The sequence below is a fragment of the Battus philenor genome, unplaced genomic scaffold, assembly GCF_028537555.1.
Source record: "Battus philenor isolate CCGP_79_NKW_IND1 unplaced genomic scaffold, ilBatPhil1.0.hap1 SCAF_4, whole genome shotgun sequence".
Taxonomy (NCBI): domain Eukaryota; kingdom Metazoa; phylum Arthropoda; class Insecta; order Lepidoptera; family Papilionidae; genus Battus; species Battus philenor.
Window position 1 is genome coordinate 7,783,001 of NW_027181704.1, and position 21,609 is coordinate 7,804,609.

General features: G+C 29.4%; 4 protein-coding genes across 5 annotated transcripts; 2 read left to right on the forward strand and 2 right to left on the reverse strand.

The window, feature by feature from the left end:
- Positions 1-480: 480 nt before the first annotated feature.
- APC4 (anaphase-promoting complex subunit 4) lies at positions 481-9,120 on the forward strand. Of its 2 annotated transcripts, XM_068771524.1 has the most exons (6): positions 481-691; positions 1,069-1,172; positions 3,824-4,015; positions 5,051-5,591; positions 5,668-5,867; positions 6,601-9,120. In XM_068771524.1, the coding sequence occupies exons 1-6, from the start codon at positions 583-585 to the stop codon at positions 7,828-7,830; spliced, it is 2,376 nt and encodes a 791-aa protein (XP_068627625.1). In that variant the 5' UTR covers positions 481-582; the 3' UTR covers positions 7,831-9,120. The 2 variants fall into 2 exon arrangements, with proteins under 2 accessions (XP_068627625.1, XP_068627627.1); XM_068771526.1 differs by lacking the exon at positions 3,824-4,015.
- On the reverse strand, positions 8,110-10,854 carry LOC137928626 (uncharacterized). The gene is made up of 3 exons (XM_068771531.1): positions 10,508-10,854; positions 9,926-10,160; positions 8,110-8,405 (listed from the first exon to the last, which is right to left on the reverse strand). The coding sequence occupies exons 1-3, from the start codon at positions 10,700-10,702 to the stop codon at positions 8,209-8,211; spliced, it is 627 nt and encodes a 208-aa protein (XP_068627632.1). The 5' UTR covers positions 10,703-10,854; the 3' UTR covers positions 8,110-8,208.
- A 39-nt stretch (positions 10,855-10,893) lies between these two features.
- On the reverse strand, positions 10,894-11,331 carry LOC137928627 (transmembrane protein 60). Its single transcript, XM_068771532.1, has one exon. The coding sequence runs from the start codon at positions 11,312-11,314 to the stop codon at positions 10,907-10,909; it is 408 nt and encodes a 135-aa protein (XP_068627633.1). The 5' UTR covers positions 11,315-11,331; the 3' UTR covers positions 10,894-10,906.
- An 824-nt stretch (positions 11,332-12,155) lies between these two features.
- Positions 12,156-16,023, forward strand: xit (ALG6/ALG8 family glucosyltransferase xit). The gene is made up of 8 exons (XM_068771528.1): positions 12,156-12,368; positions 12,440-12,712; positions 12,927-13,074; positions 13,430-13,672; positions 13,760-13,865; positions 14,294-14,492; positions 15,384-15,470; positions 15,544-16,023. The coding sequence occupies exons 1-8, from the start codon at positions 12,310-12,312 to the stop codon at positions 16,016-16,018; spliced, it is 1,590 nt and encodes a 529-aa protein (XP_068627629.1). The 5' UTR covers positions 12,156-12,309; the 3' UTR covers positions 16,019-16,023.
- Positions 16,024-21,609: the final 5,586 nt, after the last annotated feature.

The following is a 21,609-nucleotide window of genomic DNA, read 5'->3' on the forward strand; positions in this document are numbered from 1 at the left end:
TATTAAGTCAATAAAAAATGAATTATAATATATTAATACGATTTGTCTTTGTTCTTATTTTTGCATATCACATCATTTTATATGTTGTATAAAGTAAATAAATTTAAAAAAAAATCACCTAACCATTATAACAAACGACAAATTTTTATAACTGTGTGAATTAAAAGGGATTAAAATATTTGCTGTGAGCGTAAATGTAAAATATACTTAACCTTATTTTATTGGTAGACAACACTAGTGATTTTTCGCGACGGATCATTGGCGAACTAGCTATTCACCGAAAATATTAAATTATTTAAATTTCTGTTTTGTGTAAAAAGTAATATTCTTTTATTTATACATTTAATAAATACGATATTCATAAATATAATTGACGTTCAAAAAAGTAAATAAAATTATGCCGAAATAACCCAATATGACATTCGGTCTGTGTCAGTTGACTACCTGTGCCGAATATCAGTCGATGTAATGTCAAGGTATTGCCGTACAACTTGATGTTGTCTCTGTCAATACACAATTATAATAACGGTTGTATCAATTAAATTTTAAAACTGTTTTATAAAGACATTAAAGTATTTAAACATGTTTCATTGTGCAATGAGACAAGTTGAAGAAAGACATGTCGCTTATCAAGTTGATCTCATGGTTTGGAGTAACCGGCTGGATTTATTAGCTATAAGCAATTTTAAAGGTAGGAAAACAAAATTATCGATTTTCTTATTAGATATTGAATCAGTAAATATGGTAAACAAATAAAAAATTTTTGATCGGGTGATATCATTTATGAATCGCCTGAGGTTTATTATGAACAAATATTTTAGTTCAAAATACTATGGATCTAATCATTATTCAATGTCTAATTTTAATTTTGAAATAATTATTTGATTTGTGCTATATCAATTTAGATCCATATCATTTTATTTTAAAATTTTAACGATAATGGAAGTTGCCTGTTAAACAGAATCCAACAATTTTTATATTTTAATTTAGTCATCATTTTTTTAAAGTTTCCATGTACTTATTTAAACATTGATTTCTAAATAATTTATTGTTTTTAGTAATTTTTAGGTGAAGTTCAAGTACACAGGTTGCATTGGCAGAAAGTGTGGAATTTACCACCACCAAGGGAAAATGTAACTGTACAAGCTCTTGCCTGGAGGCCTGATGGCAAAGTGAGGAAATGAATTGTATTTTTTCTTTCATTATAGTTTCTCTATACCAATTTTCTTTGAAACAGGACCAAGGTTATTGATAAATAACCATCTATTCTAAATAACTTGTTAATAATATACTACACAGCCTGCACAATTAGGGAAACACATTTAAAAGGTAGATTTTTTAAAAGTTTTTCTAAATCTTGAAAACTAGTTTTTATAAATGTGTAAGTACAGTACCCTCTTAAGAAATAACATACTTTAAAAGTTCCACACTTTTCAAGTATGGTAACAGGTTTTACGGTTCTTTTAAGAATTTGCTGACATCTAGTGGTCTAATTGTTTCTGATAGGAACTTTGTTGGATGCTGTGTGTGGTGACTGCAATTCATTTAACTGATTGCTTTCAATAGTGCATATTGTTATGATACAAAAATGGTACTTTACCAGCAACTTCAGTAGCTAGGGCAATAATCATGATTGAAGAGGGGCATACCTACCATTCAGTTGATTGCGGCTGGATCTTACGTGTAGAGGCAAGGGCAAGGCAGAAATCAATCAATCAGTGACCTAGTTGACCGTTTTATCATCTTGCAGACTTTAAGGAATCATTGACAAACTGCTGTTCAAACCTTAAATCAATTGCAGGAAGTCTGTAATGTAAATGTAAGTGAATGTACAGTAAGGAAATGACTAACTGCAGCTGGGTTAAGATCTTATGTGCCAGCAAGAGTTCCAAAACTCAAGACAGCTCATTGTGTAGCAAGATTAGTGTTTGCTCGCGAGTATCGAAACTGGGCAACTGAGTGGAGCCACATTTTATTCACTGATGAGAGCCATTTCTGTGCTAATTTTGTAGATGGAAGCGAAAGGATGTGGAGATAACAAGGAGAATGCTATAACCAAACCAACTTTACTGAAACTGTGTCATATGGTGGAGGGTCAGTAATGGTATAGGGTGTTTAATGGAATCAGGCGTTGTTTTGCGGAAGTCCATCCTAAGTAAGAAAAGGACCAATATATAGCTACTTCTGCACATGCAGTCGTAGTCGTGCAATAAAGTGCACTGCCCGCCAGCCTGCTGATAAATGCGCATATGGCAGTGCTCTGACTCTGTCTTTGGCACTAATCAGTGTAACATTACTCCTGAAGATGCCCTATGGAGGGGTGAAACACGTGTTGAGTGATTTAGTGGTAGTAGTTGTGTAATTTGCATTGTTTGTCGCATCATCGTGATATAAAACTCGTACTGGTGGAAGAAAGGAACAATTTGCCTCAAGAATTAATTGGCAACCATATTTTGAATATGGGCAATCCTATACAAGCACTAAAAAGAGCACGCGGGGCAAAACCCAATATTGATTTAATTTTTTTGGGTTCATTTTAAAATTAAAACATAAATAACTAATTGTGCTGGTGTGGGTATTATGGAAATTCCATTGTTTAAAATGCCCTTTTCTTTATTTCTGTAATAGATAATTTTATTACTTGTAATGAGTAGAAAAATCCATGATGGATGCTTATATCCAGCAGTGGATGTGCTGCAGCGGAAATGATAAAAAATGATGTATGAACTGAGATATTTCAACTTTTAACAGATTTTGAAAGTTTTACTGTTTGTATATTAATTTTATTATGTTACTTCTGTACTTAATACAATATGTCATGTCATTCATGTTTCGGTAAGCAATTCTCCGCAACATATTAGTTTACCTACTTATTGTTACAATGTGTACACATTTGTAGTGTCATTGCAATATGCAGCCTTTTATAGTCTCCCTATTACTCCCCCACAGGTATTTTATGCATACATATTCAATAAAAATTCTGTGAGAACATTCTTTTGATCCATCCATTGTGGATTAAGGCCTGCAGATTAAGCCATTAATTTTAGCCTATATAAGAAGTCTCTGCATAGCCTTATTTTTCACATAATATGACTAAAGAATTAGGCATTGCTTGAATTTGAGCTCCTGGAAATTTATTTAGCACTGATATATATGTTCTTTCTTTATATCTTCTTCTTTACACCTTTTTTATTTGTGAATGCTCATTATTAGAATCCCCCATTATTAAGATTTTGATGAAAACATGTAGCTACTGTGTGTAGTGCTAGTTATTTTTTTTATTTTTATTTAATATTCTTTATTGTACACGATAAGATACATAATATACAGAAAAGTACAATGGGCGGTCTTATCACACAAGGCAATCTCTTACAGACAACTATAGTAAGGAAAAGTTAATAGTAATTATAAAGGGTAGTTCACGTGTACAAAAAAATATATTTACAAACAAATGAACATAAATATACATAGACATACAAACTTAAACATACATAGTTACCTGTATATGTGAGTGGCAGGAGGGATTAAATAAACAAATAGCATCTAGTATTTTTTTGAAATATCTCATATAATTGTGCCTTCCTTTTTTACATCCCATATATATATACCAGAGGTGGTTAACTCTTTGAACAAGCACTTTTATGCAAATTATAGTAATGGATATTTTAGTTACTCCTTTATGTTTTAAGAAGTTAATAAAAGCATAGGACACTTTATAGTTATTTGAAATAATTTTAAAGAAGAATGTAAGAAATTGTATATCAATCAAGACAAAGTTTGAATGCGCTGCAATTATAGTAAAGATTTAAAATTACGTTTTCAGGCATTAGCAATTGGTTACAGCTTTGGAAGTGTTTATGTGGTAGATATAGAAGATAAGGATATTTTAGATAAATATGATTTTAATGCCGAATCAACAGAAGATCCATATGATTGCAAACCTATAGGAATTTCATGCATTACTTGGGCTGATAAATCTGGAGTATTAGAGAGTGCTACAGAATATAATATTTACGTAAGTATTCTGGTCACAAATATACTTGTGAGGGCTATTTAGTTAATAGTTAGATAAATTTTAATGCAAGGTAAAAACTCCTTATTTTTGATAGTCTGTATATCTACTGTGAATATGAATTAATAGATCATATTAGCTATTTGATTACAGTAGTGCATATAAAGTACTGATGCATTTGTGTGTACCAAATAATTTTATAGTAACAAAATTGGCATACAAAGAAAATTTTGCTATGCTTACAAGCTTGTCACGAATTTTTAACTCTTGATTAATAAACACTAGAGCAATGGAAATGTTAAAAATTATATTTTCAGATAGCAGAACCTTTGAATAAAGTAAATATATAGTAATGGTTTGCAGCTGTAATGGAACATACAACATGGCTAGAAACACATAGGCGAATTTGTTTTTTTTTAAGTAATTTAATTGTAGGTGTCATTACCTATAAAATAATTCCTCCGGGTATGTTTAAATGGCATGGACATGCTCTTAAATATCGAGAATACGCAACGCAACACAAATCTAACAAAACAATATGTAACCAATAAAAAGTTTTCACCCAGTGTTAACAATTTTTTGAGTTGTAATAATGTTAGTCAGGTAATGGTAACTAAGTTTTACTTATCATATCGAAATAAAAACATTATGAAGAAATATTGTAGTAATAACATTAAAAAAATCTTTCTTTCATGAATGCTTTGTAATCACTAGTGTGTTTAACATTAATGTTGTATGGGTGTCCTGTGACAAACAAAATGGCCGAAATAAAAGATTTGGATTAGGTAGTTGAGCATGTATTGCTTTTGGTGGTTCAATAAGAAAAAGAGAATAATTCTTCATTACAATATAATTTAACAGCAGTGCATTCGCGCTACTTGCAATGGCGCGTCCCCAGTTAGAACTATTACAAATTGATTGCCTATTAGTAGCTATTGTTAGCTTAATATTTAGCGAGTTCCCTAGATGGCGCTAATGAGCGCTTTTGTTGCATTACTGTTGACAGTAACAAATGTTATCTTATAATCTTTGTTTAAGGATGATGCTACAATATTCTTGCAAAAACCGCCTTCTACAAGTGATTCTTACAAAAATCAAGGATCTGATGACACTGTTAAATCTTATAAAGAAATACCAAAACCATCACAATTAAACATGTTACTGATTGGATATGGCAATGGTAATATCTATATGAGCGTATTTGGACGTTATCCTTACGGTACTATACACTTGGCACAATTAGTTAATGATGAATCGGGTCAGTATAAAGTACTCCACATAAACTTGTCTGATGATTTTAGTGCCATGGAAGTACTTTATTTAGACAGAATAAGTAAACATATATATTTGACAGTAATTAATACTAGTGTCCTATCATCATATTCAGAAGAGTTGTTTATGGTTGCAAATAAACACAGCCAAGTAGTTCAATTACTGTCTCATCTTGATCAAACTATGATATCAATAACCGAGGCGTGGGAGCATATTTTATTAGAAATGGATTCCAAAATGGCTAACTACGCATCTTCAGTACCTCAAGGCGGCGTCTCCGCCGATTTATTGGAATTACTAATGTTCGGTGTGTATATTGAAAATTAACTAACTTAATATAATTATATAAGTTATGAACTAACCAGAGATGTTTAAATTTTTAGGTGTGCCATCTGATGAACTTGAGCTGTTTTTACTTCAAGAGTTGACTGCTAAAGGTTTAAAAAAATTTGGCAGTTCTGTAGATCTGAGTTATTCAACAATTCAAAAACTAGTTTTAAAACAACTGAATATTGTAGGGCATAATCTATCTTACTATCTTTCTGATATCAGAGGTCTTACCAGAATACCTGACAGGTTTAAGGTAATGGCGATAGCGGCAAAATTATTTTGTTATTTAGTTATAATTTTAGTCATATTATCATTCATGTTGGATCATCTACAGACAGACTACAAATTCGATAAAAATAGAAATTCACACGTAGAGACACCAACTTAAAGCTATGGGAGGTTCCAAACACGCATTCGAAACACATCATTTTTACACTAACCTTAACAGTAGTAGAACATTTCATTCTTAAGCTCTCTTGTTACTCAAAAAATCCTTCACACTACAATGTTTTTTTTTTATAAATTTTTGTTTGCACTTTTAAATTTAATACTAAAATAATTTAGAGACATTACACAGAGTATATTGTAATTACTCACTAAGAGATATTAATTTTATGAAGGCTAGATAAGTGTTACAAGCCTTTTTTTTATTCTAATGTTAAGCTATATATATGCATCACAATTTTTCTTTTATTTATTCATCAATTTATTCATATTCCTATGCACACAAACCACAGTCATAATGTTTTTTTTCACTAAACTTTTCTCTAAGAGGTTCTCTAAATCTCAAATTATAGATTGTGTCGCGAATATTGTATAAGCAGCATTACCCCATGCAAGTAATCTACAGATATATCATACAGGACATAATGCTGTTAAAATAACTAAAGTAAAACTGCTTGCATCAGTCAATTGATATTTTTTTTTAAATTGTATTGTAATTTTGTGTATAATTTAAACATAGACTATAAATAAATTATTTTCAGATTCTGGGATTGGATGAGACTACAGTAACTCGATCTATCAGAGCATGCTGTGCCTTTTTGAATAAGTGCCTAGAACTACAACAAGTTATTGATGTTTCAATGCGGAATTATAAGGCATTTTTTCGATGGTTGTTTGTTGTAATAAAGCGCTTATTAGATGAGCAAACACCTAGTGAAATAGTTAAAATGACTCAACAAGAACTAACACATCTTGCTGAATTTTTATATAACTTTGATAATGTACAAACCGAGAATGATAACTCGGCAGAAAAGCCAGTTAAATTCAATTTAGAAAGATTAGGACAGTATTTACAAGATCAAGAATTAACCATACTTCCTGATGATGAGGATAATCCCTGGCATAAATTTCTTAAAGAAAATTCATGTTTGGTTAATGATAGTGACACAATATTTTCAATGACCGAGTTTAGAAGATTTTCTTTAGTTCAGCAACAAAAGTATTTGAAGGATGCTATAAATCAAGTCTTTGATGTAACAGGTAAAAATATTGGAAAACATTTTTCTATAATCCATAATATTAAATGTTATGAAAACAGAGGTATTGTATTGAATCCTGAAAAATATTTAAGAATATCACAGATATATGATCCAAACCAAGAAAGATTTTTAATGGTTTTAGTGGATGTAAGAAATGCCTGTGATGGATTATGTTTCATGTCTATACAACTGAAAGAAAAGTCAAGTTCAGCTGTGGCAACAAAGTATTATTTTTCTTCAAGTATGTTATTGGAAGAAAATCAAGGCCGTTCAGAGGAAGAACCAATAGACATAATAGATGTGCAATTTTATTCACCAGAATATCTTTCGGTACTCATTAGGCATCCTCGCAATGAAGAGAATACAATTTTTATACAACTGCCCTTAAAAATTGCCCTAGAAAATGCCAATGACTTAAATTTAAAATGTAAATCTTGCATTTTCAATGATAAAATAATTAAAAAGAACTTTTCATCTCTGATAGATCAAAGTGTATGTAAAGTATTAGAAAAAATGGATGGTTTTAGAATCGCAGTATCAGGTGGTAGAAAGGTTGCCGTGGTTTTATCAAAAACTCATCGAAAGGTAAGAGTGTTTGAAATGGAAGTTAATGGAGATGATGAAGAAGATGAAACTTTAGATACCACACCTCTATCACAAAGTCACACAAGTGATAATAATGAACTGACACCAGATAAACACAATACCAGTACAGAAGATACATCCTTTTAACAGTTGCAATAATGCAAATTACATGAAATAAATCTTGGTGCCAGTAAAACTGAAAGATCACAGGCAAACAAAACTTACTGCAAGTATGAAATTATAGAAGTCTGTTTGAATTTTCCTATTAAAATGTGATTATTAATGCAGATATAAAATTTTGTATTGTAATTAGATTTTGCAATAAAGAAAACATGCAATGAAATGAATGATCTAAATGTAAACGAATTTCAAAAGATGTCTAAAAAATGGTCATCAACATTATAAAACAGCATTTGATAAAAAATAAACACTATATTTCTTATTTTTACTGAACATGTCAAAGGTACTAATATAACATTACAAATTTTATACTTAATGATAATAATCAAATATATGAGTTACACTTTAAATAAGACTTGGAGTTGGAGTCTTTATCTGAATGTTCTCAAATACTGAATTAAAATCAGTATCTAATCCTTGATTGTCTATACCATACATTAATTGTTCAGAAGATACATTTCTACTTGGTCCTGGCACTGGGGTAATAGCAGTAGTTGTGCGATTGTAAATTTCATCTCCATCATCTTCTTCAATTTCGTCTACTGTGAACAAAAATAAATAAATTTTATTAATGACTATCAGTAATAAAAAGTACTGATAAGTTATTGTTTAAAAATGTATGTTCACAAAGGTGTGTGTCACTGCATTTACGTCTTGTTAGTTTTTTCAATACATGATCATAAAAAAGTGTAGTTATTTCAAAAAGTAATTACAAAAGTGTACACGAAGTAAAGAAGATATTTTTAATTATGTAATAAATGTATTAATTAATGCAGGAAGTTAGTGAATGAGCTGGCCATCACGGTAATCTTTGAAGTAGGCCTATGCCTTGCAGTTGGCGTCTATTGACTGATAAGATAATGATGATTCAATTATGAGATTCCGATAAGTACATCTCTGAAGTATACTGAATCAGCCTCTCCACCAACATCTACAGTCTTCATTGTTGTGTTATTTCCAGTGAACCTCACTTAACAGTCAGTCTCTTTTCAAACAAGAATTGTGTTACATTAAATTCAAGTTTACTATTTGTTGTTACATGCCCCTTGGCTAAGTATAGCCCAGATTTGATTCAAACAGTTTTAATTTGCATTGGTAAGGGAGCAGTCAAATAGTGACACCTATATGCAGCGATTTGTTGGTCAATTTTGTGCACTTGGGCAATGTAAATTAAATCACTAATAACATTGTATTTGGAAAAAATGTTTTTTATTTTATCCAATCTTGATTTTGCCCTGTTTGTCAATTAGAAACAGATTTTTAAGTAATTAGTATAATAATAAACGCTATTATAGTTATAGATTTTGTATTAATGCCATTCATGTTATGGGTAATCATCTGGCCCCTTTTCTCTTTGAATACTAGATAGATCATTGATCATTGTCCTTGAAATGGTTTTCGCTTGCAACCTGAGACATTACTAGTCGCCTTGTCTTCCCCTTCCCCTGACATATCTCTGAAATTTGATTTAGGGTCAGACAGCTAAAGTTATTATTATATGTTATAAAGTTATTATTATATATATACAACACTGTGTTGCAGTTTTAGTTTTAGTTTATCCATATTTGTAAGCATTCATGACAATATCTTATTCCTTTGCCCTATATCGCACTTGCTTACATTTATTTCATTGCAAAAGACACTTTATCACACCTAAGTGTTGAAAAAGAAGATGATCATGAATTATGCAGTGAAAATAAATAATATGATGAAATGATAAAACTTAATAGCAGAAACCAAATTAATGAGAATATAACTAACAACACTTGGAACTTATAGGAACACCAGATTTTAAAGAATAAATAATATGACATCCAGTCAAATTTAAGATTTCTATAAACAAAATCTAAAATTTAGTTGTCTTAGTAAAAGCATATATTGTAATACAAATTTGTAATTCTCACTTACAAATATCTCAAAATACAACCTGTGATTGTTTTTAGTTATGTAGCCTTTTAACAGAAACTCATGGTTATAAACATATTTGTGCTTGTAGTAAAACAAGGATTTTGACAACAATACCTTTACAGAATTGAAAAGTTAAAATTTAAAAAGTTCTTACCAGGTACAACTATACGATTTTCATATTTTCTCCATTGTCTCCTTAATCGAAAAAAGATAACAGCACAGCCTATAATAACAATAATGGATAATACAATTGCAATTAGCTTCATTGCTTCTATTGCTGAGAATGATGAACCTTTCACAATCATTTCTACTTCACCAACAGAGATCTTTGACCCATCAAGATGTTTGGACAGACAAACATAGTGGCCTGATTCACTTGGGGATACATTCTGTAAAGAAGTTATATAATAATATAGGTAATAAGTGAAATTAAGTAATTTTGTTCCAAAACTAAAATTTAAAAAAAGTAAAAATTTGTACATAAAAAACTATTTATTTTTACTAAAAATTAGATTGATTTATTAAAAAGGATAAACTTAACATATGAAAATACACATGGACTGTTCAAAGATAAGGAATAAATCTACATTTCTAAAAGTATTTTAAAATTTAAACTAATAGGACTTAGTACTGTACCTATATCTATAGCCTTTAGTAAAGCTATTATCTCTCCTCATGGGATACTCCATTTGTTATACCTTATCATTTTAATGGTTAGTTTAATAAATTCACTTACATCTATCCGCAAATTCCCAGATAAAACTTCATATTTATATTTTTTTTCATCAAAGTCATTGTCAGGGCCAATAATTTTGGTTTTGTTAACAAGCCAGAACATGAAATTATGGTCATAATCATTGCTGTTGCAGTTTAAGACAGCTGTTGAACCTGCAGGCACTTCCTTCACAATAGAAGCTTTAAGCTCATTCATTTTTCACTTTGCACTGCCTTGCATGGAATGGTTATATCATCAAGTTTTTGACGCAGATTTGGTGTGACATGACTGTGTAAACACACCCACTTTGTCAATGAATATGTGCCAAGTTTATAATTATCTACAATCCATGAGATCACATGCTTTTCATTTTAGAAACTAGTAACATACTGTTTTAGCAAAATCCGTTTTGTAGCTTCACTAATAACGACTACTTCTGCTTGAATGTCTTATTAGGTGCATAAATACTTCGACACACAAAACCGGCAATAACATCCAAATTGGTGTCATTACCACATAAATAGGCAAGTATAATTTCGTATATTCCAATTTAATACAAATTATTATCTGGGCTGCCATTTTAAGACCAATTGCAGCAATATACCACACATTTTTATTAATGGTTCCTCTGAACCTTTCTATTCCATTTCGACAATGCGAAACCATATGAAATAAAACGTAAATCAATAATATACTATCATACACCCACATCGGTATAAAAACTATAAACCAATTCCAATGTGTTCTAGATTCTAATCTAAGACACAATAAAATTAAGAATACTAAAAATATAAACCAAGTAAAAAGAGCTCTGTGTAATATCGCCATTATTTTTATATATTAAAAATAGAATAATTTGCCTAAGCAACTACTGACGTCGACTGAAATATGTTTTTTTTTTTATAGGAGCAACAAAAAGTGTAAAATGTTTGCTACTGATTCTGGTCTTTATGCACGATTATTTATTATTTTTAAAATACTTGTTATAAACTTAATACATAGATGCTAAAATTCCATACTGACCAAGGCTAGATTTTATGTTTAAGGTTTGAATAGAACCTAAATATTTAACTAACATAACAGTACATTTTAAAAGAAACTATAATGAAAAACACTTTAATCCACTGGAAACCAAAATTGTGAACAAACTGTTAACAAAAGTAAGCTGGAAAGAAAATTATTAATCCGTTCATTCAACTAAATTTGGAATATAATTGGAATGGTTAAGTTAAAATAAATGCAGTGTGTAATAGAAAATTGAGTTAGAGGTACTCTAGAGCAGTAATATCTTTTGTAAAGACAAGTTAATTTCTTCCTATGTTGATGAATATTTAAAAAATTTTAACAATATTTCTTTAATAATCTATAAGGAAACCTTAACAATTAATTGAGTGATTATATTTTGATACCCTCTGCAAAACTTTATTGTCCAGAAAATGAGAAAAGCAACTTAAAAATAAAATATATTTGTTCATATTATATTACTCTACAAAATATGTAATTTATCTCTGTATCTAAACATGAAAATAAAGAACGGTCTTGAGCATTTTTAACAGCATAAAACTATTAAGATTAGTCGTTTTCAATAATAACGTAAACAAGTAGATTAAAATAAACTAACTTGCCCATCACTAATTTGACAAATGACAGCCGGTTAGTGATAACTTATTGTAGTGATAAGTATATTTAAGATTCTACTCGTAATGATTATTATTATATTTAATTAATACTGCAACTTAATAAGCACAGCTACCAATGATATCCTTATAGATACCACACGGGGATGTTCAAATTCTGTATAATCACATATTTTATAGAAAAAAATGTTTTACCAAATAATGTTACTACTAACTGCGCTTAAAATTATTTTAATTCCTTTGTAGTAAGTTTATTTTTTTAAAAATTAAATTACGTTCTTGTATCTGCAATTTAAATATATTGTTTTATTTCCAGCCGTTCTACAGATTTTGAAGTTCATAGGAATTGGTTAGCAATAACTCATAACCTTACGAAGGATCAGTGGTATTATGACACGACATCAGAGTGGACATTAGATTATCCTCCCTTATTCGCTTGGTTGGAATATGGACTTTCCTTTGTAGCCAAATGTTTTGATGAAGAAATTGTGAAAGTACAAAATTTAAATTATGACTCTCAAATGACCATTCTTTTTCAAAGATTTTCAGTTATCTGTCTAGACTTGGTATATATTTATAGTGTTAAATGGTATGTATTTAATATTTGTTAACATTATGAGATTAGCACTAACCACTCAAAAGGTTTTTGCCATGTTTTACTGTGCAAAAGTGATTTAATTATTGGGATGTAAATAAAAATTGTGTATGGATGTTAAAATATGTATTAAAATTATATTTCATTAGGGGAATGGATAGGTTTTTTGTATTTTTTTCATGTAAACAAACAAAGGATTTTCTTTCAGTTGTTCTGATCTTATAGGAAATGGAAAGCTTCTGGTGTTTATCTTATTGGTTGCAAATCCTGGATTACTAATGGTGGATCATATACATTTCCAATACAATGGATTCTTGTATGCCTTTCTTCTTTATTCTATTTTTAATATGATACAGGTGATGTAAAATATTTTAATATGTTTACTTTTATTTAAAATAAAATAAGATTAGTTAATGAATTTTAATATAAGATGGTGACATTATAAGTGGTTACTAAATATTTTCATTGGTGTTGCAGATTTCTTAAATTCAAAAATTGAAAATGTTAGCTATAAATATTAAAGTTTCTTTATTTGAATTATTTAACATTAAACTTATAAAATAAATAAATATTTTTGAAATTTAACATTTAAGTTTTAAATGTGTTTTTTGTTTTTAATCTTTATATAAAACAAATGACAGGTTAAAACTTACTCCACACAGTTTATTATCACTTATCTAAATTCATTAATGAGAAATTTAATTCTTTCAGGGAAATCATTTACAGGCGGCTTTTTGGTTTGCTATCTTGCTTAATCTTAAACACATATATTTGTATGTTGCTCCTGCATATATTATCTATTTATTGAGAGCATATTGCTTTACTGTATCATCAGTGGACGGAGTGCATACAGCCTGGTATTCATTTTCTTTAAGCAATTTAATAAAATTAGGAATTACTGTTTTATCAGTTTTTGCTATATCTTTTGGACCATTTATTAAACATATATCACAGGTAAAATTATCTAGCTTTTAATATTTATACAATATAGCTGGTGGGTATATGTATTTTATATACTTTAATATATATTGTACATTTCAGCTATTGTCACGGTTGTTTCCATTTAAGAGAGGCTTATGTCATGCATATTGGGCCCCAAATTTTTGGGCCTTGTACAATTTTGCAGATAAGTCTTTCCAACATTTGTGTAAGTATTTAATAAGACAGGTTAGTATAAACTAGATTAAATAATGTTAAAACTAATTGCAGATTTAATATTAATTTTTAATTGATAGAAAATATCTTCATAACATTTTGAAGAAATATTACTTTTCAATAAAAAACAAAAAACAGTTGCTACAGCTTAATGGTGTTTACAGAATAGCATAAAAAAACAAAAACGAAGTTGCTATTTAAAACTGTTTGTTAGTCCATTCATATATGTATATAGCTCAGCTCAGCCTTCAGATTAAGAATTGGTTACAGTTCATATTCATTATAGATTTTAGCATTACATTCAAATTAAATCAATAAAACAATTGTAGTAAACCAGATGAGTAAAAGGAAATTACAAAAAAGTAAAAATAAATTTTTGAAATAAATAAATTTTTCATTTGTTACATTAATAATTTTTAGTACCGAAATTGGGGATAAATGTCACTTTAAGTGAGGCATCAATGACTGGAGGACTTGTACAAGAGTATGACCACATCATCCTGCCTTCAATAAGACCTAGTGTAACATTTATTTTGACATTAGCTATGATGATTCCTGCATTAGTCAAGTTGTGGCATCTAGGGGCAGATAGAAAGTACAGAAGTATAAGTTTTATTAGGTATGTTTTTTTATGTTCATCTTAATATTTTGCATTAATTATTGACAAACCCAGAAAAGATTTGGCAAATAAAGTTTTTGTCAATTCTTTTTATCTAATCCTTTCCGTAAATAGTTTTTTTAATGTAACAATAATTATTAGGGTTGATATATTTTGTAATTAATTATTGTAAACTTGAGGTATTAATTATTTAAGATCAATTATTTTTGAAACTGATTAATTTCAATAGTTATTTCAATGCATTACATATTTGCTCATTGGAATTTCACATCTTAAAAAAATTACAGAAAAAAAAATGCCCCAGAAAAAAATTGCAGATGAAAAGAATCTGTATCGATCACTCTATCTCGGTCTACCATACTCTACAGGTTTGTATAGGCAGGTTTCTAGACCAAATGATTAATATTGTCCTTCATATTAAATTGAGTATTTTTATACATTCATTTTCGTTAACATTAGTTAACATTATCTTGCAACAGATAGTCTAAAATACAATAATTACGTTTATCACTAAACAGTACATGACATGATTGTTTGTAAAATTACTTGGTTAATAAGACTGCACTATAAATGTCAGTGCACTAAAAATTTTGCTATTTTAAAATTATTTATCTTTGTTATGGTCAGGCCATATCGCTTACAGTCTTTTACTCTATGGTATAAAAATATCAAACCTAGAGTAATAATTTGATTATTGAACAAATATAATTATGGTTTTGAATTGGAGCAGAAAAATTTAAAATTAATAGTAAAAATAAATATTTGAGTAAAGTACTTGAGTAAAGTATATTATTAAACAAAAAAGCGGAAATAACGTAAAAATAAAATATTTAATGAAGTCTATGTTAAATGTAACATGATTTAACAACTTAAATATTATTTTATTTATAGGTGCCTAACAATTTGTGCAACTTGTTCGTTTATGTTTGGTTGGCATGTTCATGAAAAAGCTATATTGATGATTTTGATTCCATTAAGGTAAGTGAAATAATATTAGAATCCTGATAGTTGGGTAACTTATTCCAATTATATATGATATGTCTTGTTACAGTTTTCTGGCCGTGTTTGGTGATGTAGATGGGAGATTATTCTTAGTATTATCTACAGTTGGTCATTATTCACTTTTCCCATTGCTTTATCCTAAAAGTCTGGTAGCAATTAAATTACTTATGTTGTTAACACATTGTGCAATAGCCTTCGGGCATTTACCAGCTTTGTATGAAGTTCCTAAACCAAAAGGTGCCAAAAGAAGAGGTTTCTTACGTTTGCCAATGCTAGGAAGAATTGAATCTTTATATTTATATGGATTATTAGTTATTTTCATATATGAAAACGTATTTCATATAGCATTAGGTCTAGACAAGCGGTTACCGTTTTTGCCTCTAATGATAACCTCCGTATACTGCGCTGTCGGAGTTTTGTATTTTTGGATTCAATATTATTATTATTTTTTAACATTTAATAAAAGTAAGGTGCATCTACAAAATGAATTATGTTTATTGCGTCAAAATAAAAAGGTACAATAATTTAAGTATTGTTTTATTTACAAAATTTAGGAATTTTTCGCATATAATGGTCAATTGGTCAATTCCTAATTGTACGTGTTTTGAACCCGAGGTTGAATATGTTCGTCTTTGATAGGTCAGGGTTGGAACTAGTCGTCTACTTATATTTAAGCTAATGTAGGTATGACGGTCTAGTTTCTAATTTAGGGTTACACTCTTTGACCTATTTACCTAGCGACTTTCGGAACCAAATCGGGTTTTCAGAGTCGTTGGTCAATGGAATATAGTATTTGGTATTAAGACAATTTCAGTGTTTCCCAACGAGGTGCCAACGCACCACAAGGGGGCAATTTGATTGTTAAGGGGGGCAATTCGAAAGTAAACTCGACTCGAGTTTAATCCTTTCGCTTTAATATAAAAATAATGTATGCTACATCGGGAGGCGTAAGTATTTTACAAAGGCTAAGGTGGGGCATGGCATAAAAAGAGTTGGAAAATACTGATTTAGACGATTTAGTACTCTTGTACGAGTTAGTACTCGATTAAAGATAATTTGGTCTTTAAATTTAAATATTTCCCTTATGGTACGTAATAAGTTCATGGATCCTTTCGCTCCGTGAACTCAGCACCGATGTAGCTGTGAAAGCCCTCCGGCTTGATAGCGAAAACATAATGAAAAAGTAGTGGTTGTATTTTGAAATAAATTAGTTTTTGCACCTTGGGAGATGATTAATCTCACGTGACGAAGCTCCACCCTTTAACGACCTAATAAATAGAAATGCTATTAGTTATTTTTAGTGATTAAGTGAGTTTGTAATTACTGGAAATATAGTTTGTTCATTCATGGTATTGATGTTTAAAAATTCTTAAATAATCAATCAAATCAAGAAAGAATAAAGCAGATAGAGAATAGTGCACAAAGATTTTTCGAAATCTGTTTATTATTAACTATTTTTGTATACAAACAAAGTAATACGTATGTTTTTAAGTAGATCATATCCTGTTATTATCATTTTCAGTTAATATTTAGAGTTGCCTCGCAACACTTAGTTCTGGAATTAGATGTTGCAATCTCGATAATAATACTCAACAGATATTTTTCGTGTTACAGGTTTGTTATTTAATCTCTTATGAAAGCTTGAATTGTGCTCTCATGGTATCAGGTTACTAGCTCGTGGAACAACGATATAGGACCTATCGTATTAAGGGTTTCCTCATAAAGCTTTGTTAGTAACTAAAAAGTCTTATTTATCGCGGATAATAGAATGTATTACGCAATTTAAAGGAAATCTAAAAATTGATTCAGGTACATGAAAAAAGATATAATTTTATGAAAATCTGCGCGAAAGTAAAAATCGTTTAATCCAAATCAATTAATAAAATCAATTTATTACAACTAGCGGTTTGATTCAAATAAAAAATAATGACACTAAATTCATGTTTCTACGAAAAATCGTTTTCTAGTTATTAAGGTCAGACGATTGGTCTATAAGAATTCGTTACGGTCCGGTTTTCTGACATGGTATCCTGTGTATGGTATCAATTTTAAAGACGTTTCACGTCAAAAATCTGTTTTTATGGCCACAGTCAATAATTTTGTTTGTGTGGTTTTAGTATCTATAATTACCGACTTATTGTTTTTTTAATTTGCTTTCGCTTTTAATAGGCAGTTGTATGTTAATGACATACATCAAATTTTAAATTTAATGCTTCAATATTAAGGAAATGTTTTTTTTTTAACAAAATTCATGCTCTGGCGAAGTAAATTTTAATTCAAAATGTGAAAAAAGTATTTTTGATAACTATCTCAAAATCTTTTAATAGTGTGTATATGTACATACATTTAAAATTATCACTTTCAAGACTTCTGTAATATACGTAGTACATAGTTGTTCAAGATCAATTCAACATTTATGTAATACAATGCAAGCTTCAAAGGACACGTACACGTGTTTACAATGAATAAAGAGAGGCGCACATCGATCTCGACATGAATATTCATTGGAGGGTGAAGGCCCGGGCTGTGGATGGTGACGAGATGGCTGATTACACGTAAATTGCTTCGTGTTAGAAGAAAATTTGCAAAATACCGACATAACCTGAATTATTATATATAATTAAGCAAGAATTATTTATTGAGCTCTAAATTAGATAAAAACATCGGAGCGGTGTTGTTATTGGTGATAATGTTTATTTAACACTACTTAAAAAAATAATATACTGAATAAAAACAATACATCACAAATGTCTTATTTTATTCGCTGTTTCATAATTAATAAAAGAAATTAAAATACTTAGGTGGATATTTACAGTTTATCATTTTAATATATTAATGACAAGCTGTTCAATAAACTAACTTAAAATTTTGTTAATTTACTGCTTCGAAAATTCTCAAGGAATGTTAATACTTTCGGAAAATTTAGGATTTTCGTCAAACATACATATTACAATACTATCTTTTTTCTTAACACTAAACATGACACACTTTTTACTTAATATAATTTCTTACGCTATCCTATTATTATGTAGAATTTCCTGAATGCGACAAAGAACTCTTGCAGACGCGAAACGAAAAAAAAACAAAATTAAGAGGTAAATATAAAACTAAATATATAGTAAATCTAATATTTACTACTACATGTTTAAACGGTGTTTTAACAACTACATTAAAGCTGATGCAGTAAAGATGTGAGGAAATCATCATTTAAAAAAAATTAAAACAAGAAATACTTTAACAGTATTGGTATTTAAATGATTCGATATTTTATTATCGACACAGAGATGGCTTGCATAGCTAGTTTATTTTAGATTGTCACTGACATAGAGGTTGTGCACTGAATAAATGATGAAATCCGTTGTTAACGCAGATAAAAATATGTCGTCGAAATAGATTACATGGGTTATGTAGTTGATTAAAACATATACTCTGAAACTATTTTTGCCTTTCTTTCATAAAAAAAGGAGTAAAAAATATTTTCTTCACATAAAGCTGTAATACAAAACTAAGGTTTAGCAATTTCTACGTTATTTAATAATTCTAGTTGCGAAAAATTGCCATTTTAAGTACTTTTGACATGAGATTGCTTGTTGACCTGTATTTAAAACTCGTATTTTTCGTTCGTCCGTTCGCTAAACAATAATAAAAACACTATTCTGGAGAGAGATAATTATGATTTAACATATTCTTATTTATATGTTAAAAATTATGAAATAAGGTTATAGTGTAAATCATACAAGCTATGTCATACTAAATCAGCTACTTCAGATTTTAACCAATTGGTACAATCCTTTCTGTCTGTATAAAAGCGTCCATCATGCAGTAGTAACAATATCACACGAACTCGTGCGTGTATTACACGGAGGAAACTCAAGATGCGATTGCAAAACTCATCGATGTCGCAAATACGGCAACCATCGCACAAATACTGACGTACAACCTGAGTATGGTAAAATAGAGTAGGGATGAGGAAGTGGTAGCACGAAACGTAATTTTAAAAACTAGAGATTGTTATCAAACACTGTAACATGCAAAAACGTGAGTCAAAAAATCAAAAATATTAAGAGTTATTGTGATTGCAAGGGCGCGGACGATAATGTCTGGGGAATATAGATCCTACTAATAATAAAAAAAGGTAATATTATTAGCGAATTATTTACTTTATTATTGCGTAGTAAATCAAATATTATTTAACTATATTAATGATAAAAGCAATTGCATAATTGTAACTTGATTACGTGATTTTATATTAAATATAGTGTTTAGTTACACACGAGTGAATAGGTGAAGTTATGAGTTTAATCGTTCGATTCGTCGATTTCAAAGTTTGGGTGTAAAGGTGAAATGGAGCGGAAGGAGTTGTTCGTTTAGATTCATGAATCGTCCTTTTGTTTCTACATATTACTTGGTATTATTTTCGAATTCAAATAGTTTTAAATAATTTTATAAACCATGAAAATATGTCCCTTAATATAATACGACTAAGCTAACATATAATTGTTCATTTGGATTTCTATATAACTAATGCTATGACGTTGTTTTTTATTCAATCTATTGTTTTCACAGCACTCTGGTGATCTTTATTTGTTTTTATAGAACATCTTGTGATGTCGGATGATACAAAATTATTTTTGTTTGTCCATTTGTAACGCCAATTTGATTTTTTTAAATACATTTTTTGTTATTCTATATTTGTTAGCTTATCGCATGACAATTTTATTACTCGTTCTGGTACTGAATTTTGTACTTATTATTTATTTTTATTTTACATATTACTTTGGATATCCTTCTGAACATCAGTTCAAATCACAACGTATAGAAAACAAATGCAGCTTTTATATTTGCGCTATAAAACTATCCACTTATGGAGAAGTCTACTTGTTATAGCACTTTTTCGTCCAGTGTAATACAGGGTTATACTTTGTTACTGGTTAATATAATAATTTTACTACAACTATGAGCTCTTAGAAATAAGTGATGATATCTCATTTTATTACGTTTTTATTTATTAACTCGGTTTTTTGATAAAGCATATTGCATGTGGTTATTCTTAGTAACTACGTTCGTTTTTGATTGTTTATTTTTTTTAAATTATATAACATAAATACCGTTTATTATTACCAATATTTATTTAAATTTTATGATCTGCAAGTCATTTACAATAACAATTCTTTTATATCGGTAAAATAATTTCCCTTCATTCCATATTTTAGCAAAATGTTTATGTATTTGTCCATTGATTCAATAACTAAAAATAAATATCACAAATTTTATAAATAATATAAATATAATATAAAAAAATAAAATCTGTCCAAATATCAATAATTATAAATTTCTCTTTTTAATAGTTAATAAAAATAACAACGAACAAGAAAAAACATATGTTTTTTTTAAGATTATGTATAATCGTCAGGTAACAGATGATAATTATTTTTTAAACCAATATTTGAAAGACAGGCCTGGATCCTCACTGGAGTGTCGCTAAGTTGTGGTTCATTTAATCACATGGCAGAGCGCGCACGATCAAAGCCGCCCATCGCAGCCTTGTTTGAGCAATCGCCTGTGCATGAATTCAATGAATTAATATACCTGACACACTTGCTCCCTCGCCGTTTATTTATTAAGCTATGTATATGTACTACTCGATTTATCGATGTTTGTATTAATCTTATTCGGTTTTATGTGGAATGCGACGCTTCACATTGGCCACTTTGATTGCATATTTTTTATTAATTTATACCTATTAATATTCTCACAGAATCAATTACATTGATAATTTTGAACGACGTGGTAATGCCAGAAGAGCTGAATTTGACTGAAATTATAAACAGATTGAAGTTATCTAAATCCATCCTTTATCTTAAAGCTAATGTTTTCAAACGTTCCCCGATTTGAAAAGACCACAATAACTTAGACGGGGTTTTCTCGTGGTAACTTTTACAACATTCCTAATGCAGTTGAGAAATTCATTCATGAAAGGATTTTACAAGTTTTTCTTTAATTAACTTTTAAAATTTCTGACATGATAATTTAGAGAACATTAAAAGTAAAAGTAAACATACTCTGAGTCAATTTAAAGCGGTGTTAGTATTTTAGTGTTTAAATAGTATGAATA

Coding starts and splice junctions, on each gene's coding strand:
- LOC137928627 (XM_068771532.1), bottom strand. CDS start 11,314: ATGGCGATATTACACAGAGCTCTTTTTACTTGGTTTATATTTTTAGTA.
- xit (XM_068771528.1), top strand. CDS start 12,310: ATGTTTTACCAAATAATGTTACTACTAACTGCGCTTAAAATTATTTTA. Junction 13,075..13,429: donor CTATTTTTAATATGATACAG/GTGATGTAAAAT, acceptor TAATTCTTTCAG/GGAAATCATTTACAGGCGGC. Junction 13,866..14,293: donor TAAGTCTTTCCAACATTTGT/GTAAGTATTTAA, acceptor AATAATTTTTAG/TACCGAAATTGGGGATAAAT.
- APC4 (XM_068771524.1), top strand. CDS start 583: ATGTTTCATTGTGCAATGAGACAAGTTGAAGAAAGACATGTCGCTTAT. Junction 692..1,068: donor AGCTATAAGCAATTTTAAAG/GTAGGAAAACAA, acceptor AGTAATTTTTAG/GTGAAGTTCAAGTACACAGG. Junction 5,868..6,600: donor GAATACCTGACAGGTTTAAG/GTAATGGCGATA, acceptor AATTATTTTCAG/ATTCTGGGATTGGATGAGAC.
- LOC137928626 (XM_068771531.1), bottom strand. CDS start 10,702: ATGAATGAGCTTAAAGCTTCTATTGTGAAGGAAGTGCCTGCAGGTTCA. Junction 10,161..10,507: donor CTGGGAATTTGCGGATAGAT/GTAAGTGAATTT, acceptor ACTTCTTTACAG/AATGTATCCCCAAGTGAATC. Junction 8,406..9,925: donor AAATCGTATAGTTGTACCTG/GTAAGAACTTTT, acceptor TTTTGTTCACAG/TAGACGAAATTGAAGAAGAT.